Raw genomic sequence first — 18,054 nt, 5'->3', positions numbered from 1 at the left:
GATCCATCCTTAAAGACATCTGGCGCGGAGCGTCCTCTTCATACAGTCACCGCCGTACACTGAATCTTCAATGCAAGGGAGGCTTTTCAAAATGGCATCCCTTGAATTCCTATTGGCTGATTTGATTTTTAGAATTCAAATCAGCCAATAGGATGAGAGCTACTGAAATCCTATTGGCTGTTCAAATCAGCAAATAGATTGAAAGCTACAAAAATTCTATTGGCTGAATGCCCATACAAATGCCCTTTTCAGGGCAATGGGTAGCTTAGGTTTTTATTAGAGTTAGGTTTTTTTATTTTGGGGGGTTGGTTGGGTGGTGGGTTTTACTGTTTGGGGGGTCTTTGTATTTTTTGCAAGGTAAAAGAGCTGATTTCTTTTAAGGGCTATTGGTAGTTTACTGTAGGCTAGGGGATGTTTTTATTTTGGGGGGCTTTTTATTTTTATAGGGCTATTAGATTAGGTGTAATTGTTTTTATTTTTGATCATTTTGTTTGTTATTTTTCATAATTTAGTGTTTGTTATTTTTCGTAATTTAGTTGGTTCTTTTTGTAATTTTAAACTTAATTTTTTAGTAGTGTTAGATTTTTTTTTAATGTGTAATTTAGTTTTTTTAATTGGTAGTTATTTTAATTTTAGTATAATAGTTATGTTAGGTTAATTGTTAGTTTAAACTTAGGTTTTTTGAATTTCACAGGTAAGTTTTTATTTATTTTAAGGGCTATTGTAATTTTAATATAAAGTTAGGGGGTTGTTAGGTTTAGGGGTTAATAGTTTAATTTATTAGTGGCGATGTGGAGGGGCTGGCGGTTTAGGGGTTAATAGGTTTATTTAGTAGTGGTGATGTGGGGGGCTGGTGGTAGGTTTAGTAAGTGGTGGCGGTGTCGGGGAGCAGCGGAATAGGGGTTAATAACTTTATTATAGTGGCGGGGATGTGGGCGGGCGGCAGATTAGGGGTTAATAGGTTTAATATAGTGTTTAAGATGCGGGAGGGCCTCGGTTTAGGGGTTAATATGTAGTTTATGGATGTTACTGTACTTTGTAACAGTTAAGTTATGAGTTTTGTGAAACATTGTTACACAAAATCCATAACTGCTACTTTCAGATCGCGGAATGGATCGTGTCGGTATAGGCTGTAATGCAAACTTTTTAGCCTCACTGCACAACCTGTAATACCGGCACTATGGAAACCCCATGCAAAAACGTAATTTTTTTGAGTCCGGGATTTACGTTGCGTTACAGACTATAATGCTTGCGGTATAGCTATACCGACACAACTCTTAATGGCTGCGTTACTGTTTTTACACTGAAATTGACATTTTTTCTGCGTTAAAACCATAACACAAAACTCATAATCTAGGTGTATGTTTCTTAAATTGTAATAATTTTCCCAAGCGTTAGATAAACACTTTTCAGAAAAATGCTAATTGTAAATAATAAATTATATTGTCAATTTTGCCTTGGTCGCTTGGTATACTTTATTGAAAAGTAAAACTTAGGTAGGCTCAGGACAGCGCACTTGTCTTAAAGGGACACTGAACCCAATTTTTTTCTTTTGTGGTTCAGATAGAGCATGCAATTTTAAGCAACTTTCTAATTTACTCCTATTATCAGAATGTAAGTTTAGATGCCGGCCCACTTTTATGAACAACCTGCGTTGTTCTTGCTGATTGGTGGATAAATTCATCCACCAAGAAACAAGTGCTGTCCAGGGTTCTGGAGTTTCTTTTTCAAATATAGATAGCAAGAGAACGAAGAAAAAATGATAATAGGAGTAAATTCGAAAGTTGATTAAAATTGCATGCTCTATCTGAATCAAGGAAGAAAAAAATGTAGTTTCAGTATCCCTTTAAGCAATTTATGGCAGCAGCTTTTTGCAACAATGTTTGTAGAAATGTTATATATTGTTGCAAAAACTCTTACCATAGTGTGCTAAAGATAGGTGCATAGTGCATACCTAAGCTTGTCAGCTGTGCAACTAGCCCTGCTGATTGAATCAGTGGCGGTTTCTGCTCCACAGGTCCCAAGTGGCACTTCTACTGTGTGTTTAACCCCTTTGCGGGTGTTAAAAACACAGTTGTCTAGGGTCGATAGTCTTATAATTGCTTTCTCTAATGAATTAGAGCGTGCAATCTTTAGTTTAATTAAACAGTGTTTTATGTGTGCATAACAATTGAACAAATGAGAATGACTTACTCATGCATATCTAGACCGAGAATTAAATAGTTTTGTGTCCATTTTTAAATTCTAAAACTCAAAATGCTTAAATTAATTTGATTGCCCTTTTATCTAGAAATATTAATATGATACCAGAAAAAGCCCAGCAGATAGTACTGTTTTTAAAATGTGCTTCTTTACATTTTATATTTAAAATCACAAAAGAAAACAGTCCATAAGTCTGGCTCTATGAGGGATAACGAAGCAACAAAATGCAAATTATAACTCCGTAAGTTAGAAAGTAAACCTGAGTATTTTCCCCTCAAGGAGTATTTTCCCCTCAAGGTAAAAGCTTTCCTCAGCTAATCATTCTTACCTGTATTTCTTTTTTAAGTTTGCCTAAAGAAGTGAATATTATTCAGGAATTTATTAATATACAAACACAATCTTATTATCTCAAAAATATGTGTATGTAAAATTGGTTAAATTCACCCAAATGCCTTCCCTTTATTAGGTTTTGTTATCACAGAGTAAAATTATATGTGAAAAGGGCATTTAAATTTCCTCTTCATATTTACAATAATTAGTTGAGATAATATATTGATCTGATTCATTTAATAATAATTGTGTTATTCTTAAAGGGACATTATTATCTAATTTGCTTTGTTCTCTCTGGTATGTGGTATATGATATATGTATATACAATGTTTAGTGTATAAGTATTGTATAGTATAATGTTAGATTTTGTATGTAAACTTTAGGCGTGTGTTAGATGTTGTCTTGTATTGTGTGGTTTTTTTTTACTTATTTTAAGAATGCGATTTTACGTTCACAATATTCATAGTTACATTATATTGAGAATGCGCAATTGTGTTCGCTCTATTAAAATTTAATAATATTGCGATCATGATTGCATGATTGTGTTTTACTTATTGAGATTGCACTAAAGCAAATGTGTTCTATATTAATATATATCAATATATATAGAGAGAGAAAGAGATTGCAATAGTATGAAATATGAATATTGGAAATGCACAATCGCTCAACTCAATATAAAAAATATATAAATATACTGAATGTGCAAGCGCATTCTTAAAATAAGTTAAAAAAAGCATGCCTAAGGACACAATACAAGATTTGTACAATCACGCCTAAAGATTACATGTAAAACATTATTAGTATAAATGAAGTATAAATTAAGCTAATATTGGTATTCATGCACCACTGTAATATGCACATTTTCTAACCAGTGTAGTTTACCTTTTTAGATTGTTTGATCACCATCACATTGTTCTTTTTCTCTCACTATCAACAATGTTTATCAGTTACAAAAAACTTTACCTAATACTTTGTGTTTGTTAGAATAACTGCACACAAAGTGGGAATGTTACCAAATAAATTCCTATTATTTACTTATTTTCCGCTTCCATATTGTTCATTTTTTTGATTAGAGGTGGTACCTAGATTTTGAACTTATAATGTAAAAGTTAATACATGTGCCAACCTTACTATTTACTTCTTTATATTCAGTCACTGTTTATTAACAGTTACTAAGAATGCTGTGCCAGAGCCTTCATTAACCTTATAGTTGAAATGCAGCCATAACTAATAGGGAATAAAACGTTTAGTGTATCCATTTCCAGTAAGATGTGTACATTTGTCTCATGCCAGACATGGAAATTGTGCATGAAGTTCGTTCCTAGGGTACAGTAAGCATTGCAACCTCAGCCACTGTAATCTAAGATTGTGTGACCCACTGCCCTATTTGCTTTTCAGCCTTTCAGCTCTTTAATTAACACTGCTTTAACTAATGGCCATATTTCTGCTGTTTGGAAAATTGCCAGAAATTGCCTTTTCTGTCAGCAAGAGCAAGGAAATTGACATTTGCAATATTCCCTATATATATATATTTTTATTTAAATACTATTACAATATTACAATTGAATTACTCTGGAATTAAAGCAGTTTTGTGCATGCTTTATAATTAATACCTGCATTTCCTGTATATATACTTTATATATATACATACATATACTTCTGTGTGTGTGTGTATATAAAGGAAAACACTTTTAACATAAAAAAACAGTTTAATATGGAGGTAAAAAAATCTTAAATATCATTAAAGCTTCAAAGAAATATCAGGTGTGATAAATTCATTTTATTTTTACAAATATTAATTTTTGCCTTTTTTCGAATGTAGCATTGGACTATGAAATGAAACATTTGAATATTGATTCTTATAGATTTCAAATATTTACATTCAATAATAGCTCCTATTTTCAGTTCATCAGAACTCCTGTGCAAAAGCATTGTATGATAGCTGGCTTCTCTAAGGTTATTGCAAGTATTTTCTAAACCTTCATAAGACGACTATATAGGCAGCCAAAGCAAAATGAAAGCATTTCAGCTTTTTTTTTCCCACTAATGTTTTGAATGTTTTTCTTAGAGTTTTATTGCATGTGTTTAACCCCTGCAAATAGATAGTGCAACTAGCACTGCTGATTGGATCAGTGGTGGTTTCCACTTCGGACTAGTGCCCTGCAGGTCCTGAGCGTTACTTCTACTGTGTGTTTAACTCCTTTGCGGGGGTTAAATACATAGTAGTGCAGGGTCGATAGTCTTAAAATTACATGCGCTAATGAATTAGTGCACGTCATTTTTACTCAAGTTTTCTTTCTACACATTGTTTAAAGGGACATGAGACTTTCTTTCATGATTGAGATAGAGCATACAATTTTAAACAACTTTCCAATGTACTTCTATTATCAAAAATGCTTTGTTCTGCTGGTATTATTTGTTGAGGGAGATGCAGTGCATTACTGTGAACTAGCTAAAGACATCTGATAAGCCAGTGACATGAGGCATATATGTGCAGCCTGCTTCTGAGCCTACCTAGGTAACCTCTTTAATAAAGGATACCAAGAGAAAGAAGCACATTAAATAGAAGTAAATTGATAAGTTGTTTAAAAATGCATTTTCTATTTGAATCGTGAAAGCTTCATTTTGACGTCACTGTCCCTTTAATCAGGGAGAATGACCTTGTATAAGCATACAGAATTTATAAAGTAATTTGCTTTTCATGGTCGGGTCTTGGTATTTTAAAGCTGTTGAGTTTGTCTCCTTTCTTTTGTGCATGTGTTAGAGCAGACTGTTTGATAGAGATTTGGAGGTGCTGGTGTCCTTCACATTGGAACTTGTTCTAACGAGGTGATATGTGAACAATTGTGAGATAGATGTGGTTCAATTCATTATAATGGAACTGTTCTCAACACTTGCCACTGTAATGAGAGGGGGTCACAATTCCCTCTGAATTCTGCAAATTTTGAGTTTTTTCACATAAAGGGGCCGATTTATTAAGCAGCCAAGGCGCGCCGGAATCAGGAGTTAAGAAGCAGCGGACATTTATCAAACCCTGGCTGACATAATTCGTTATAGCAAATCATGTCCGCCCTTCATTGCTAAATGCAGACAGCATATGCTCTCAACATTTAACATTGCACAAGCATTTCACAAGAAATGTTTGTGCAATGCCGCCCCCTGCACATTCGTGGCCAATCAGTCGCTAGTGGTTGGTGTCAATCATCCTGATCGGATCGGGATAATTGCAGTCCGCCACCTAAAAGGTGGCGGACGAGTTAAGGATCAGTGGTCTCACATGGAAAACGCAGCATCCATTTCTTAGTAAATATACCCTTTGGTTTTCAGACATGGGACATGTTTATTTGCCCTGAATATGTATTTAGGAGACATCTATTTAGTATTTGAGAATCACATTATGCACATTTTTATACATATTATGAATTTGTTGGCCACAATAATACTTTGAAAACTTAAAGCAGATTATAAATGAAATTTATGAAAGAGAACACAGCATGATCTAACTTCTTTAAATGGTGTTCATTGATCTTGCAATAATTTGATGTTATATCTGTATTAAACATCATTAGGTCAGTCTATAGGTGGAACGAGCCTAATTTATATGATAAATGATCCTCTCCCCTTTAACTTATTGCCTGAGGAATGGATTAAATATTAAAAGGATTTTAAATAATTAAAAAAAAAAGTTTAATGTCTCACCATTGCTTTTAGGGTTCAGAGAAACAGAGACGTTGTGACATTCTGGTACTGTGGGACATAAAATGTAATTGAAGTGAAATTATAACTTAAATATATGACTTTAAAGATAGCACGTTGCTAAGTAATGAGTAGTTCTGACTAAAAAGTCACACAGTGTATAATACTGAGAGAACAAGAACAGGTGAATGAAGATATTAACCTAATGCACTTATTAACCTAATGCACTTATGACAAGATCACAACTTTCAAGCAAACTACTAAAAAATAGGTAGAACTCAGCTTTGTTAGTCAAAATCTTTATACAGTGTAATGTGTGTATAAATGAGGAATAGAATATGTAAAGGGATAGTAAACACCAAAAATAATCCCTTTATTTACTAGACATGTGCATGGCGAAAAAATTTGGTTCAGTTCGGTTCGGATCAATTCGGATTTTTTCGAATTTCGGTTTGGATCCATTTGAATTCGGAAAAATTTGAATCAATCCGGTTCAGATTCGTTTCGGATTCATTCGGATTCGAATAAATTCGGCTGGATTCGGTTCGGTTCAGAAATTCGGAATTTCGGTAAGTGTTAGGTGGGATTAGACTAATATTATGTACTGTATATTAGGTGTAACCCATAGCAGAGTGATATAACCTAATATACTGTACAATACTAGTGTAATCCATGGCCATCCGAATCTACCGAATAAATCCGAATAAATCCGAATTAATTCGGATTTATTCGGTAGATTCTGCACTAATTTAATTCGGAAATTTGAATCGATCTGAATCCCAAATTTTATTAATTCGGCCGAATTTCCAAATCGATCCGAAACAAATCGCACATGTCTATTATTTACCATTCCCCAGTTTGCATAACCAACACTGTTATAGAAATCTACTTTTTACCTCTGTAATAACCTCTTATCTAAGCTTCTGCTGACTGCCTCCTTATCTCAGATCTTTTGTCAGACTTGCATTTCAGGTAATTAGTGCTGACTCTTAAATAACTTCACATGCGTGAGCACAATGTTATCTATTTGAAACACGTGAACTAACGTCCTCTAGGTGTGAAAAACTGTCAAATGCATTTAGATAAGAGGCGACCTTCAAGGGCTTAGAAATTAGCATATGAGCCTACCTAGGCTTAGCTTTCAACCAAGAATAACAAGAAAACAAAGCAAATTTGATTATACAAGTAAATTAGAAAGTTGTTTAAAATTACATGCCCCATCTGAATCATTACAGTTTAATTTGGACTTTACTATCCCTTTGAGTTTTCTTACAAACATTTACAGCGTCAGCATATTGTTTATTAACACATTTGATTGTGATAAATACTTTAAAGGGACATAGAAATCAAAATTCAACTTTCATGTTTCAGAGGGAACATGCATTTTTAAGAGTTGTTTTAGTTTATTTCCATTTTCAAATTTAATTAATTCTCTTGGTATCATTAGTTTAAAAGCATACCTAGGTAGGAGCAGCAATGCACTACAGGGAGCTAGCTGCTGATTGGTGGCTACACATATTTCTTTTATCATTGGCCACCAGATGTGTTCAGCTAGGTCCCAGTAGTGTATTGCTGTTCTAGAGCTGCCTGTTTTTTTTAACCCATTTGCAAGGGTTTAACACATTGTTTTATGCAAGCAATAGTGCAATAGTTAAATGCTATAGCAAATTAGACCATTTTTTGCACCTGAAAGTGCCTTAAACAAACACTGCATACAAATAAGAAGGGGCAGCCAAGATGTTCAGAGAGTAAGGTATCCAGAAGATGTGATAGTGGGATGGTTGGTTTATAATGTGTGAGGTGGAAGTAGTATAGACATAGTATAGGACAAACTGGGCCAAAAAAGATTTAAGAACACTACCATATGTCACACCATTCCTGAAGACTTAAGGCAGTCAGGCATTGGTAAGTTTTCCCCAGACAGTTGTCATTTACTTGCAGCAATCAACAGCACTCTGTCAGTCACCCCCTGATGGCGGCCCTGGACTTGCATGAGCTATTGTATAGGTCCAAAGCTTTACAGAAAGGCAATATGCAGTTGTACCCTCTGGTCAATGATCAACATCCCAATCTTTTATCTACCTTTTGAAATCCAAAATTAAAAATGTACATTCAAACATCTTGCCCTTAAAGGCACACTAAACCCAATTTTTTTTCTTTAATGATTCAGATAGAGCATGCAGTTGTAAGCAACTTTCTAATTTACTCCTATTATCAATTTTTCTTCATTCTCTCACAATCTTTTTGGTTCAGATCTTGGGTTAGAAATGTACATTCAAACGTCTTGCCCTTAAAGGGGTACTAAACCCAATTTTTTTCTTTATTGATTCAGATAGAGCATGCAGTTGTAAGCAACTTTCTAATTTACTCCAATTATCAATTTTTCTTCACTCTCTTGCAATCTTTTTGGTTCTGAACTTGGGTTATGCTTGCTTATTCGTGGCTAAATGTAGCCACCAATAAGCAAGCACTATCCAGGTTGCTGAACCAAAAATAGGCCGGCTCCTAAGCCTTACATTCCTGTTTTTTAACTAAAGATAGCAAAAAAAAAAGAAAAGAAAATCGATAATAGGAGTAAATTAGAAAGTTATATATTGAGTCCTATAAGACAAAAATAGAAGAGGCGCCCTTTGGTGCAATAACTCAAAAACAATGCAATAGTGTGTAGCAGCAGTAGAAAAGGTACTTACAAACGGAGATGCACATCCAGTGCAATACAACATGGACCGAGGCTTCAGAGCCGCTCGGCTGACTCAAACAATCCAACAGAACAGCTGGGCCACGAAGGGGCTCGTCTCCAGTAATGTCACAGCTTCCAGTACCAGCAAAAGGAACACGGCCAGTGGAGTAGTAGCACTTACGATAAGTTTACGTAATGCGGGCTCCCAAGTATATTTCCAATAATAGAGGAAGAGCAAGGTTCAGATAAAAAGTGTATTTAATCAAATAAGATAAAAATGTTGCACAGCAATGCGTTTCTCAGCACAAGCTGACGTTTCATCAGGCTGTATCGTGGCCCAGCTGTTCTGTTGGATTGTTTGAGTCAGCCGAGCGGCTCTGAAGCCTCGGTCCATGTTGTATTGCACTGGATGTGCATCTCCGTTTGTGAGTACCTTTTCTACTGCTGCTGCACGCTATTGCATTGTTTTTGAGTTATTGCACCAAAGTGCGCCTCTTCTATTTTTGTCTTATAGGACTCAATATATATTTTTTGATCCACCGTTGTCGAGAGAGCTGCCTGCCTGTCACTTATTGTTTTGCTGTTGAAGGACAACCTGTGGACTTTTTCACACAGTTTTTGTTCATACGAGTATTGGTCAAATATATGTGCAGTGTTTATAGTTTGTATTTTCTGTCAATTTGATTTGAATTGATCTCCTTGTATTTCCGCCTCATTGGGGGTGATAATTTGGCGCACCTCTTACACAATATTTTGTCTTGCATTGGGGTTCACTAAATTAGAAAGTTGCTTAAAATTGCATGCTCTATCTGAATCATGAAAGAACAAAAATTGGGTTTGGTATCCCTTTAATCATGCTGTTATCTCTTACTGTAAGTTAAATAAAACATTGTAGTGCTGTTGTACTTTACACTTTGGATAGGCCCTGGGGCTACCCATATAGAACAGAATGAAGTACCTATAAACAAGATATTTAGCTGTCAGCTTTGAGATAGATGATGTTTACCTTTAGTGTAGTACCAGTGTAGTTTTGAGGGTGAAAGCTAAATATGATGGGAGTGAAGAATACAATTGTATCATTGGGTAGCAGTGAGACAGGGAGGTAGTTGAGTGTTTCAGGGTCTATGATGGGCTTCTTTATAATGGGTTGGTTGAGTACTAGTTTGAAGATATCAAGGAAGATGGTAAAAGAAAGATGGAAAGTTGAGCTGTGATTAAAATGAGTGTTATAATTGGGGATAAAGTTATGGATAATCGGATCAAAGGTACTGGTCAGAAGATGGGATGATGACAGTAATTTAATCAACCATTGACTTTTTTTATTGGAGGTAAGGAACTGAGACAGGATTGTTAGTGACTAGGACTGATGACACTAATAGCATTTATTGGAATTAGAATATAAACCTATAGAGTAGAGATGAATGAGAGAGAGGTCAGTATGTGTAAAATGAAAATCACAATTTAAGTAAAATGTTTAAACTACCATCTGTTCCCAGAGCTCTGGCTAAAGTGAATGTCCCTCTAATAGAAAGCACGAAGGGCAACTGTACAGCAATCATGCCAGGTGTATGCACTGAGGAATATGGGGTGTGTTATTTATATAGAAACACATACAAAATATACCATGGAACCTTGTTGCTTTCTGCTGCACTTGTGAATGCAGTCCCAGTGAGGTGTGTGTTTATTTCAGAGCATTGTTACTCCATAGCACAGTGGTTGCAGCAAGATAGCAGATCTACAATTCAGTTAGACGCTGTAAAATGCCTAAATTCTTGTTAACTCAGCTGCTCTACCCAGTTTTGATCACCGTTATTAATGGTAAACAATTTAGTATATTTTCCCCCAATTTCTCTCAGTCAGATTATCTTTATTTAATAATATGGGGTTTAATTGAGAATTTTTTTTTTTAATAAAAATATTAAATTCATTTTTTTGTCTTTAAAGATCAAAATTCCTTGATGTGTAAATGATGGATTAATTCGTATTCTCTAACTGCAGGAAATGTAATATACTTACAGGTTATGCTGTATTTTGCTTAATAGAATAAATAATATTTAATACTAAAATAACGTATATTGTATATTCCTTTATAGCTCATTCTCTGTGTATAAATCATTCCTTACCACAAGTGAAATATCAAATAGTGGAAATGCAGTCTCCAAGAATACCTGGTAGAAAACGAGGGAGGCCCCCACTTCATTCCAATCCTCTGAAGATGGCCGTTCACAACCTGTACTCGGGCTCAGTAGGGTCAATCCCAACTGTGAAAATTCCAAAGAAGCGAGGACGGAAGCCAGGCTTTAAGGTACTAATTTAACCCAGAGCTCCTATTTGCCTATATTAATCCCTTATGTGTGCCAACTTCATAATAAATATACCAAAAGATACCAGGTTTATTTCAGAACAGGTGTGCTATTGATTATAATTACAGTGTTTAATTTGTTTTGTTTTTCACTGTAGTTGAATGGTATCTCAGATTTAAAATAAAAAAAAAAAAAGTTTACTGAAGTTTGATTGCCATATGGAATGGTTCGTGCATATATTTTTTTCCAGTGTACAATGTTTTGATTGTATATATATATATATATATATATATATATATATATATATATATATATATATATATATATATATATATATATATATGTATATATACAGGGAGTGCAGAATTATTAGGCAAGTTGTATTTTTGAGGATTAATTTTATTATTGAACAACAACCATGTTCTCAATGAACCCAAAAAACTCATTAATATCAAAGCTGAATAGTTTTGGAAGTAGTTTTTAGTTTGTTTTTAGTTATAGCTATTTTAGGGGGATATCTGTGTGTGCAGGTGACTATTACTGTGCATAATTATTAGGCAACTTAACAAAAAACAAATATATACCCATTTCAATTATTTATTTTTACCAGTGAAACCAATATAACATCTCAACATTCACAAATATACATTTCTGACATTCAAAAACAAAACAAAAACAAATCAGTGACCAATATAGCCACCTTTCTTTGCAAGGACACGCAAAAGCCTGCCATCCATGGATTCTGTCAGTGTTTTGATCTGTTCACCATCAACATTGCGTGCAGCAGCAACCACAGCCTCCCAGACACTGTTCAGAGAGGTGTACTGTTTTCCCTCCTTGTAAATCTCACATTTGATGATGGACCACAGGTTCTCAATGGGGTTCAGATCAGGTGAACAAGGAGGCCATGTCATTAGATTTTCTTCTTTTATACCCTTTCTTGCCAGCCACGCTGTGGAGTACTTGGACGCGTGTGATGGAGCATTGTCCTGCATGAAAATCATGTTTTTCTTGAAGGATGCAGACTTCTTCCTGTACCACTGCTTGAAGAAGGTGTCTTCCAGAAACTGGCAGTAGGACTGGGAGTTGAGCTTGACTCCATCCTCAACCCGAAAAGGCCCCACAAGCTCATCTTTGATGATACCAGCGCAAACCAGTACTCCACCTCCACCTTGCTGGCGTCTGAGTCGGACTGGAGCTCTCTGCCCTTTACCAATACAGCCACGGGCCCATCCATCTGGCCCATCAAGACTCACTCTCATTTCATCAGTCCATAAAACCTTAGAAAAATCAGTCTTGAGATATTTCTTGGCCCAGTCTTGACGTTTCAGCTTGTGTGTCTTGTTCAGTGGTGGTCGTCTTTCAGCCTTTCTTACCTTGGCCATGTCTCTGAGTATTGCACACCTTGTGCTTTTGGGCACTCCAGTGATGGTGCAGCTCTGAAATATGGCCAAACTGGTGGCAAGTGGCATCTTGGCAGCTGCACGCTTGACTTTTCTCAGTTCATGGGCAGTTATTTTGCGCCTTGGTTTTTCCACACGCTTCTTGCGACCCTGTTGACTATTTTGAATGAAACACTTGATTGTTCGATGATCACGCTTCAGAAGCTTTGCAATTTTAAGAGTGCTGCATCCCTCTGCAAGATATCTCACTATTTTTTACTTTTCTGAGCCTGTCAAGTCCTTCTTTTGACCCATTTTGCCAAAGGAAAGGAAGTTGCCTAATAATTATGCACACCTGATATAGGGTGTTGATGTCATTAGACCACACCTCTTCTCATTACAGAGATGCACATCACCTAATATGCTTAATTGGTAGTAGGCTTTCGAGCCTATACAGCTTGGAGTAAGACAACATGCATAAAGAGGATGATGTGGTCAAAATACTAATTTGCCTAATAATTCTGCACTCCCTGTATATATACAGTATATATATATATATATATATATATATATATATATATATATATATATATATATATATATATAAAATCAATATTCTTACATGTACAACCAAACTCTCCAATATGTAAATGTATTGTTTTTTTCTATGAAAGATAAAGTTAAGTGGTTTAACCTTATGCATCAAGAAGCAAACTTATTTGGAGTACATTGCTTTTTCTTTTGGAAGGGAATTTGTATAAAGGGACTTTCTTAAAAAATAAAGAAGTATATCCTTTCTCTAGTAAAGAGTGTCAGATCTCTATGTGTAATTTGGGGGAGTGACAAGGGGACTTCACTTTTTCAGGTTATCTTTGTTTTCATGGTGATCGTCTTATAAGCTACCTTGGTATTTGTGCTGGGTTTTTTGAAAAATAACTTTGAAAATTGTCCTACACTGATAAAACCTTTTGAATTTTTGAGCCTGTTTCTAAATGAAGAGCAGGGAAGTATAGTATTTTTGTGGAATTGTTCTTGAATGCATCATTTTAAATGGGATGGGGCATTAAGTTATATTTGCTTTGACTAATAGCATAAACCCAGTATTTTCCTGAGTTTTTGAATGATAACTTAAATGCATATTATATACTGTATATATGCTCTGTGTATGAATATTTTCCATGGAATCCTGAGTAAAGCAAAACATTTCACAGAATGATAATGTAAGCTTCACTGTAGATCTATAATTTATTCTTTAATGCACCACACCAAGGTCATCTATTCCTTATCATTAGAACAATTGTGTAAGGGAGTTTTAAAGTAGATTACAAAACAAAGAACAGGGGGCGAGATTACATATACGGCACAGGCTTCAGCGCAAGCGCTGCAACCCGCGCCACCTGTAATTTTACCTCTCACATCAGGGTATCCAATAAACCCCGCCGGCAGTTCATAAAGTGCCATAAGTCGGATAAACTTGCGATGTCCAGAAATGAGCGCAAATACAAATTTGTGGAGTCACTAGTGACTTATGGCATTTTAGAAACTGCCGGAGCCTAAGAAAAGTAAAAAAAAATGATCAAATCTCCCGTAAAAGTCTAACACCCCCCCAAAAAATAAGCCCAACACGTAAAACCCCTATATTCACCATCAAACCCACATCGGAACGAATAAAAGTATTAACCCCCAAACCAACAACCCCCCCACAACGCAATATGCCTAATTAAACTATTAACCCCTATATCCGCCATCAAACCCACACCGAGAGTACTAACTAAAGTATTAACCCCTATATCCGCCATCAAACCCCCACTGCAATATACCTATTAAAATATTAACCCCTAAACCGCCAAACCCCAACATCGCAAACTACCTAATACAACTATTAACCTCTAATCCGCCATTAACCCACAACACAAACGATCTATTAAAGTATTAACCCCTAAACCGCCAAAGCACACAACGCAAATAAATAATTAAATTACTAAGCCCCCTAACCTAACGCCCCCTAAATGAACCCAAATTACCTAAATTACAAAATACTAAAGTTACTATTAAGATAAAAAAAACTAACACCCTTAAATCTAAGATTACAGAAAATAAAAACAAAATTATCAAATTTAAAAAAATTATACCTAATCCCTATGGCCTAGATTTGGAGTTTGGCGGTAGCCGTGAAAACCAGCGTTAGAGGCTCCTAACGCTGGTTTTAGGCTACCGCCGGTATTTGGAGTCACTCAAAATAGGGTCTAACGCTCACTTTTCAGCCGCGACTTTTCCATACCGCAGATCCCCTTACGTAAATTGCGTATCCTATCTTTTCAATGGGATTTTTATAACTCCGGTATTTAGAGTCGTTTCTGAAGTGAGCGTTAGACATCTAACGACAAAACTCCAGCCGCAGGAAAAAAGTCAGTAGTTAAGAGCTTTCTGGGCTAACGCCGGTTTATAAAGCTCTTAACTACTGTGCTCTAAAGTACACTAACACCCATAAACTACCTATGTACCCCTAAACCGAGGCCCCCCCACATCGCCGACACTCAAAAAAAATTTTTTAACCCCTAATCTGCCGACCGCCACCTACGTTATACTTATGTACCCCTAATCTGCTGCCCCTAACACCGCCGACCCCTGTATTATATTTATTAACCCCTAACCTGCCCCCCACAACGTCGCCTCCACCTGCCTACACTTATTAACCCCTAATCTGCCGACCGCAAAGCGCCGCCACCTACGTTATCCTTATGTACCCCTAATCTGCTGCCCCTAACACCGCCGACCCCTATATTATATTTATTAACCCCTAATCTGCCCCCCTCAACGTCGCCTCCACCTGCCTACACTTATTAACCCCTAATCTGCCGACCGGACCTGAGCGCTACTATAATAAAGTTATTAACCCCTAATCCGCCTCACTAACCCTATAATAAATAGTATTAACCCCTAATCTGCGCTCCCTAACATCGCCGACACCTAACTTCAATTATTAACCCCTAATCTGCCGACCGAATCTCGCCGCTATTCTAATAAATGTATTAACCCCTAAAGCTAAGTCTAACCCTAATACTAACACCCCCCTAAATTAAATATAATTTAAATCTAACGAAATTAATTAACTCTTATTAAATAAATTATTCCTATTTAAAGCTAAATACTTACCTGTAAAATAAATCCTAATATAGCTACAATATAAATTATAATTATATTATAGCTATTTTAGGATTTATATTTATTTTACAGGTAACTTTGTATTTATTTTAACCAGGTACAATAGCTATTAAATAGTTAAGAACTATTTAATAGCTAAAATAGTTAAAATAATTACAAATTTACCTATAAAATAAATCCTAACCTAAGTTACAAAAAAACCTAACACTAGACTATCAATAAATTAATTAAATAAACTACCTACAATTACCTACAATTAACCTAACACTACACTATCAATAAATTAGTTAAATACAATTGCTACAAATAAATACAATTAAATAAACTAGCTAAAGTACAAAAAATAAAAAAGAACTAAGTTACAAAAAATAAAAAAATATTTACAAACATAAGAAAAATATTACAACAATTTTAAACTAATTACACCTACTCTAAGCCCCCTAATAAAATAACAAAGCCCCCCAAAATAAAAAAATGCCCTACCCTATTCTAAATTACTAAAGTTCAAAGCTCTTTTACCTTACCAGCCCTGAACAGGGCCCTTTGCGGGGCATGCCCCAAGAAATACAGCTCTTTTGCCTGTAAAAAAAAACATACAATACCCAAGCCCCCCAACATTACAACCCACCACCCACATACCCCTAATCTAACCCAAACCGCCCCTGAAGATCATTCTACCTTGTCTTCACCTCACCGGGTATCACACCGATCCGTCCAGAAGAGCTCCTCTGATGTCCTGATCCAAGCCCAAGCGGGGGGCTGAAGAGGTCCATGATCCGGCTGAAGTCTTCATCCAAGCAGGGCAGAAGAGGTCTTCCATCCGATTGAAGTCTTCATCCAAGCGGCATCCATCCGGAGTGAAGCGGCAGCATCCTGAAGACCTCCACCGCGGAACATCCATCCTGGCCGACGACTGAACGACGAATGACGGTTCCTTTAAATGATGTCATCCAAGATGGCGTCCCTCGAATTTCGATTGGCTGATAGGATTCTATCAGCCAATCGGAATTAAGGTAGGAATATTCTGATTGGCTGATGGAATCAGCCAATCAGAATCAAGTTCAATCCGATTGGCTGATCCAATCAGCCAATCAGATTGAGCTTGCATTCTATTGGCTGATCGGAACAGCCAATAGAATGCGAGCTCAATCTGATTAGCTGATCGGATCAGCCAATCGGATTGAACTTGATTCTGATTGGCTGATTCCATCAGCCAATCAGAATATTCCTACCTTAATTCCGATTGGCTGATAGAATCCTATCAGCCAATCGGAATTCGAGGGATGCCATCTTGGATGACGTCATTTAAAGGAACCGTCATTCGTCGTTCAGTCGTCGGCCAGGATGGATGTTCCGCGGTGGAGGTCTTCAGGATGCTGCCGCTTCGCTCCGGATGGATGCCGCTTGGATGAAGACTTCAATCGGATGGAAGACCTCTTCTGCCCCGCTTGGATGAAGATTTCAGCCGGATCATGGACCTCTTCAGCCCCCCGCTTGGGCTTGGATCAGGACATCGGAGGAGCTCTTCTGGACGGATCGGTGTGATACCCGGTGAGGTGAAGACAAGGTAGGATGATCTTCAGGGGCTTAGTTTTAGGTTTATTTAAGGGGGGTTTGGGTTAGATTAGGGGTATGTGGGTGGTGGGTTGTAATCTTGGGGGGCTTGGGTATTGTATGTTTTTTTTTACAGGCAAAAGAGCTGTATTTCTTGGGGCATGCCCCGCAAAGGGCCCTGTTCAGGGCTGGTAAGGTAAAAGAGCTTTGAACTTTAGTAATTTAGAATAGGGTAGGGCATTTTTTTATTTTGGGGGGCTTTGTTATTTTATTAGGGGGCTTAGAGTAGGTGTAATTAGTTTAAAATTGTTGTCATATTTTTCTTATGTTTGTAAATATTTTTTTATTTTTTGTAACAGTTCTTTTTTATTTTTTGTACTTTAGCTAGTTTTATTTAATTGTATTTATTTGTAGCAATTGTATTTAATTAATTTATTGATAGTGTAGTGTTAGGTTAATTGTAGGTATTTTATTTAATTAATTTATTGATAGTCTAGTGTTAGGTTTATTTGTAACTTAGGTTAGGATTTATTTTACAGGTAAATTTGTAATTATTTTAACTATTTTAGCTATTAAATAGTTCTTAACTATTTAATAGCTATTGTACCTGGTTAAAATAAATACAAAGTTACCTGTAAAATAAATATAAATCCTAAAATAGCTATAATATAATTATAATTTATATTGTAGCTATATTAGGATTTTTTTTACAGGTAAGTATTTAGCTTTAAATAGGAATAAT

The 18,054-nt window shown here is 36.0% G+C and overlaps 1 protein-coding gene across 5 annotated transcripts in view; it reads left to right on the top strand.

The window, feature by feature from the left end:
* The window catches only part of SCML4 (Scm polycomb group protein like 4), a 254,821-nt gene that overhangs the window by 152,756 nt on the left and 84,011 nt on the right, over window positions 1-18,054 (top strand). For 4 of the 5 annotated variants that reach the window (XM_053710602.1, XM_053710603.1, XM_053710600.1 and 1 more), the window contains one exon: window positions 11,002-11,213. The exons of the other annotated variant lie outside the window; for it this stretch is intronic. In XM_053710602.1, the coding sequence (XP_053566577.1) occupies window positions 11,058-11,213 (156 nt within the window). In that variant the 5' untranslated portion in view covers window positions 11,002-11,057. The remainder of the gene's footprint in view (window positions 1-11,001; window positions 11,214-18,054) is intronic. 5 annotated transcript variants of the gene reach the window in all.

This window comes from Bombina bombina, chromosome 4 (assembly GCF_027579735.1).
Source record: "Bombina bombina isolate aBomBom1 chromosome 4, aBomBom1.pri, whole genome shotgun sequence".
NCBI lineage: Eukaryota > Metazoa > Chordata > Amphibia > Anura > Bombinatoridae > Bombina > Bombina bombina.
This window is presented reverse-complemented; position numbering and strand designations above follow the sequence as displayed.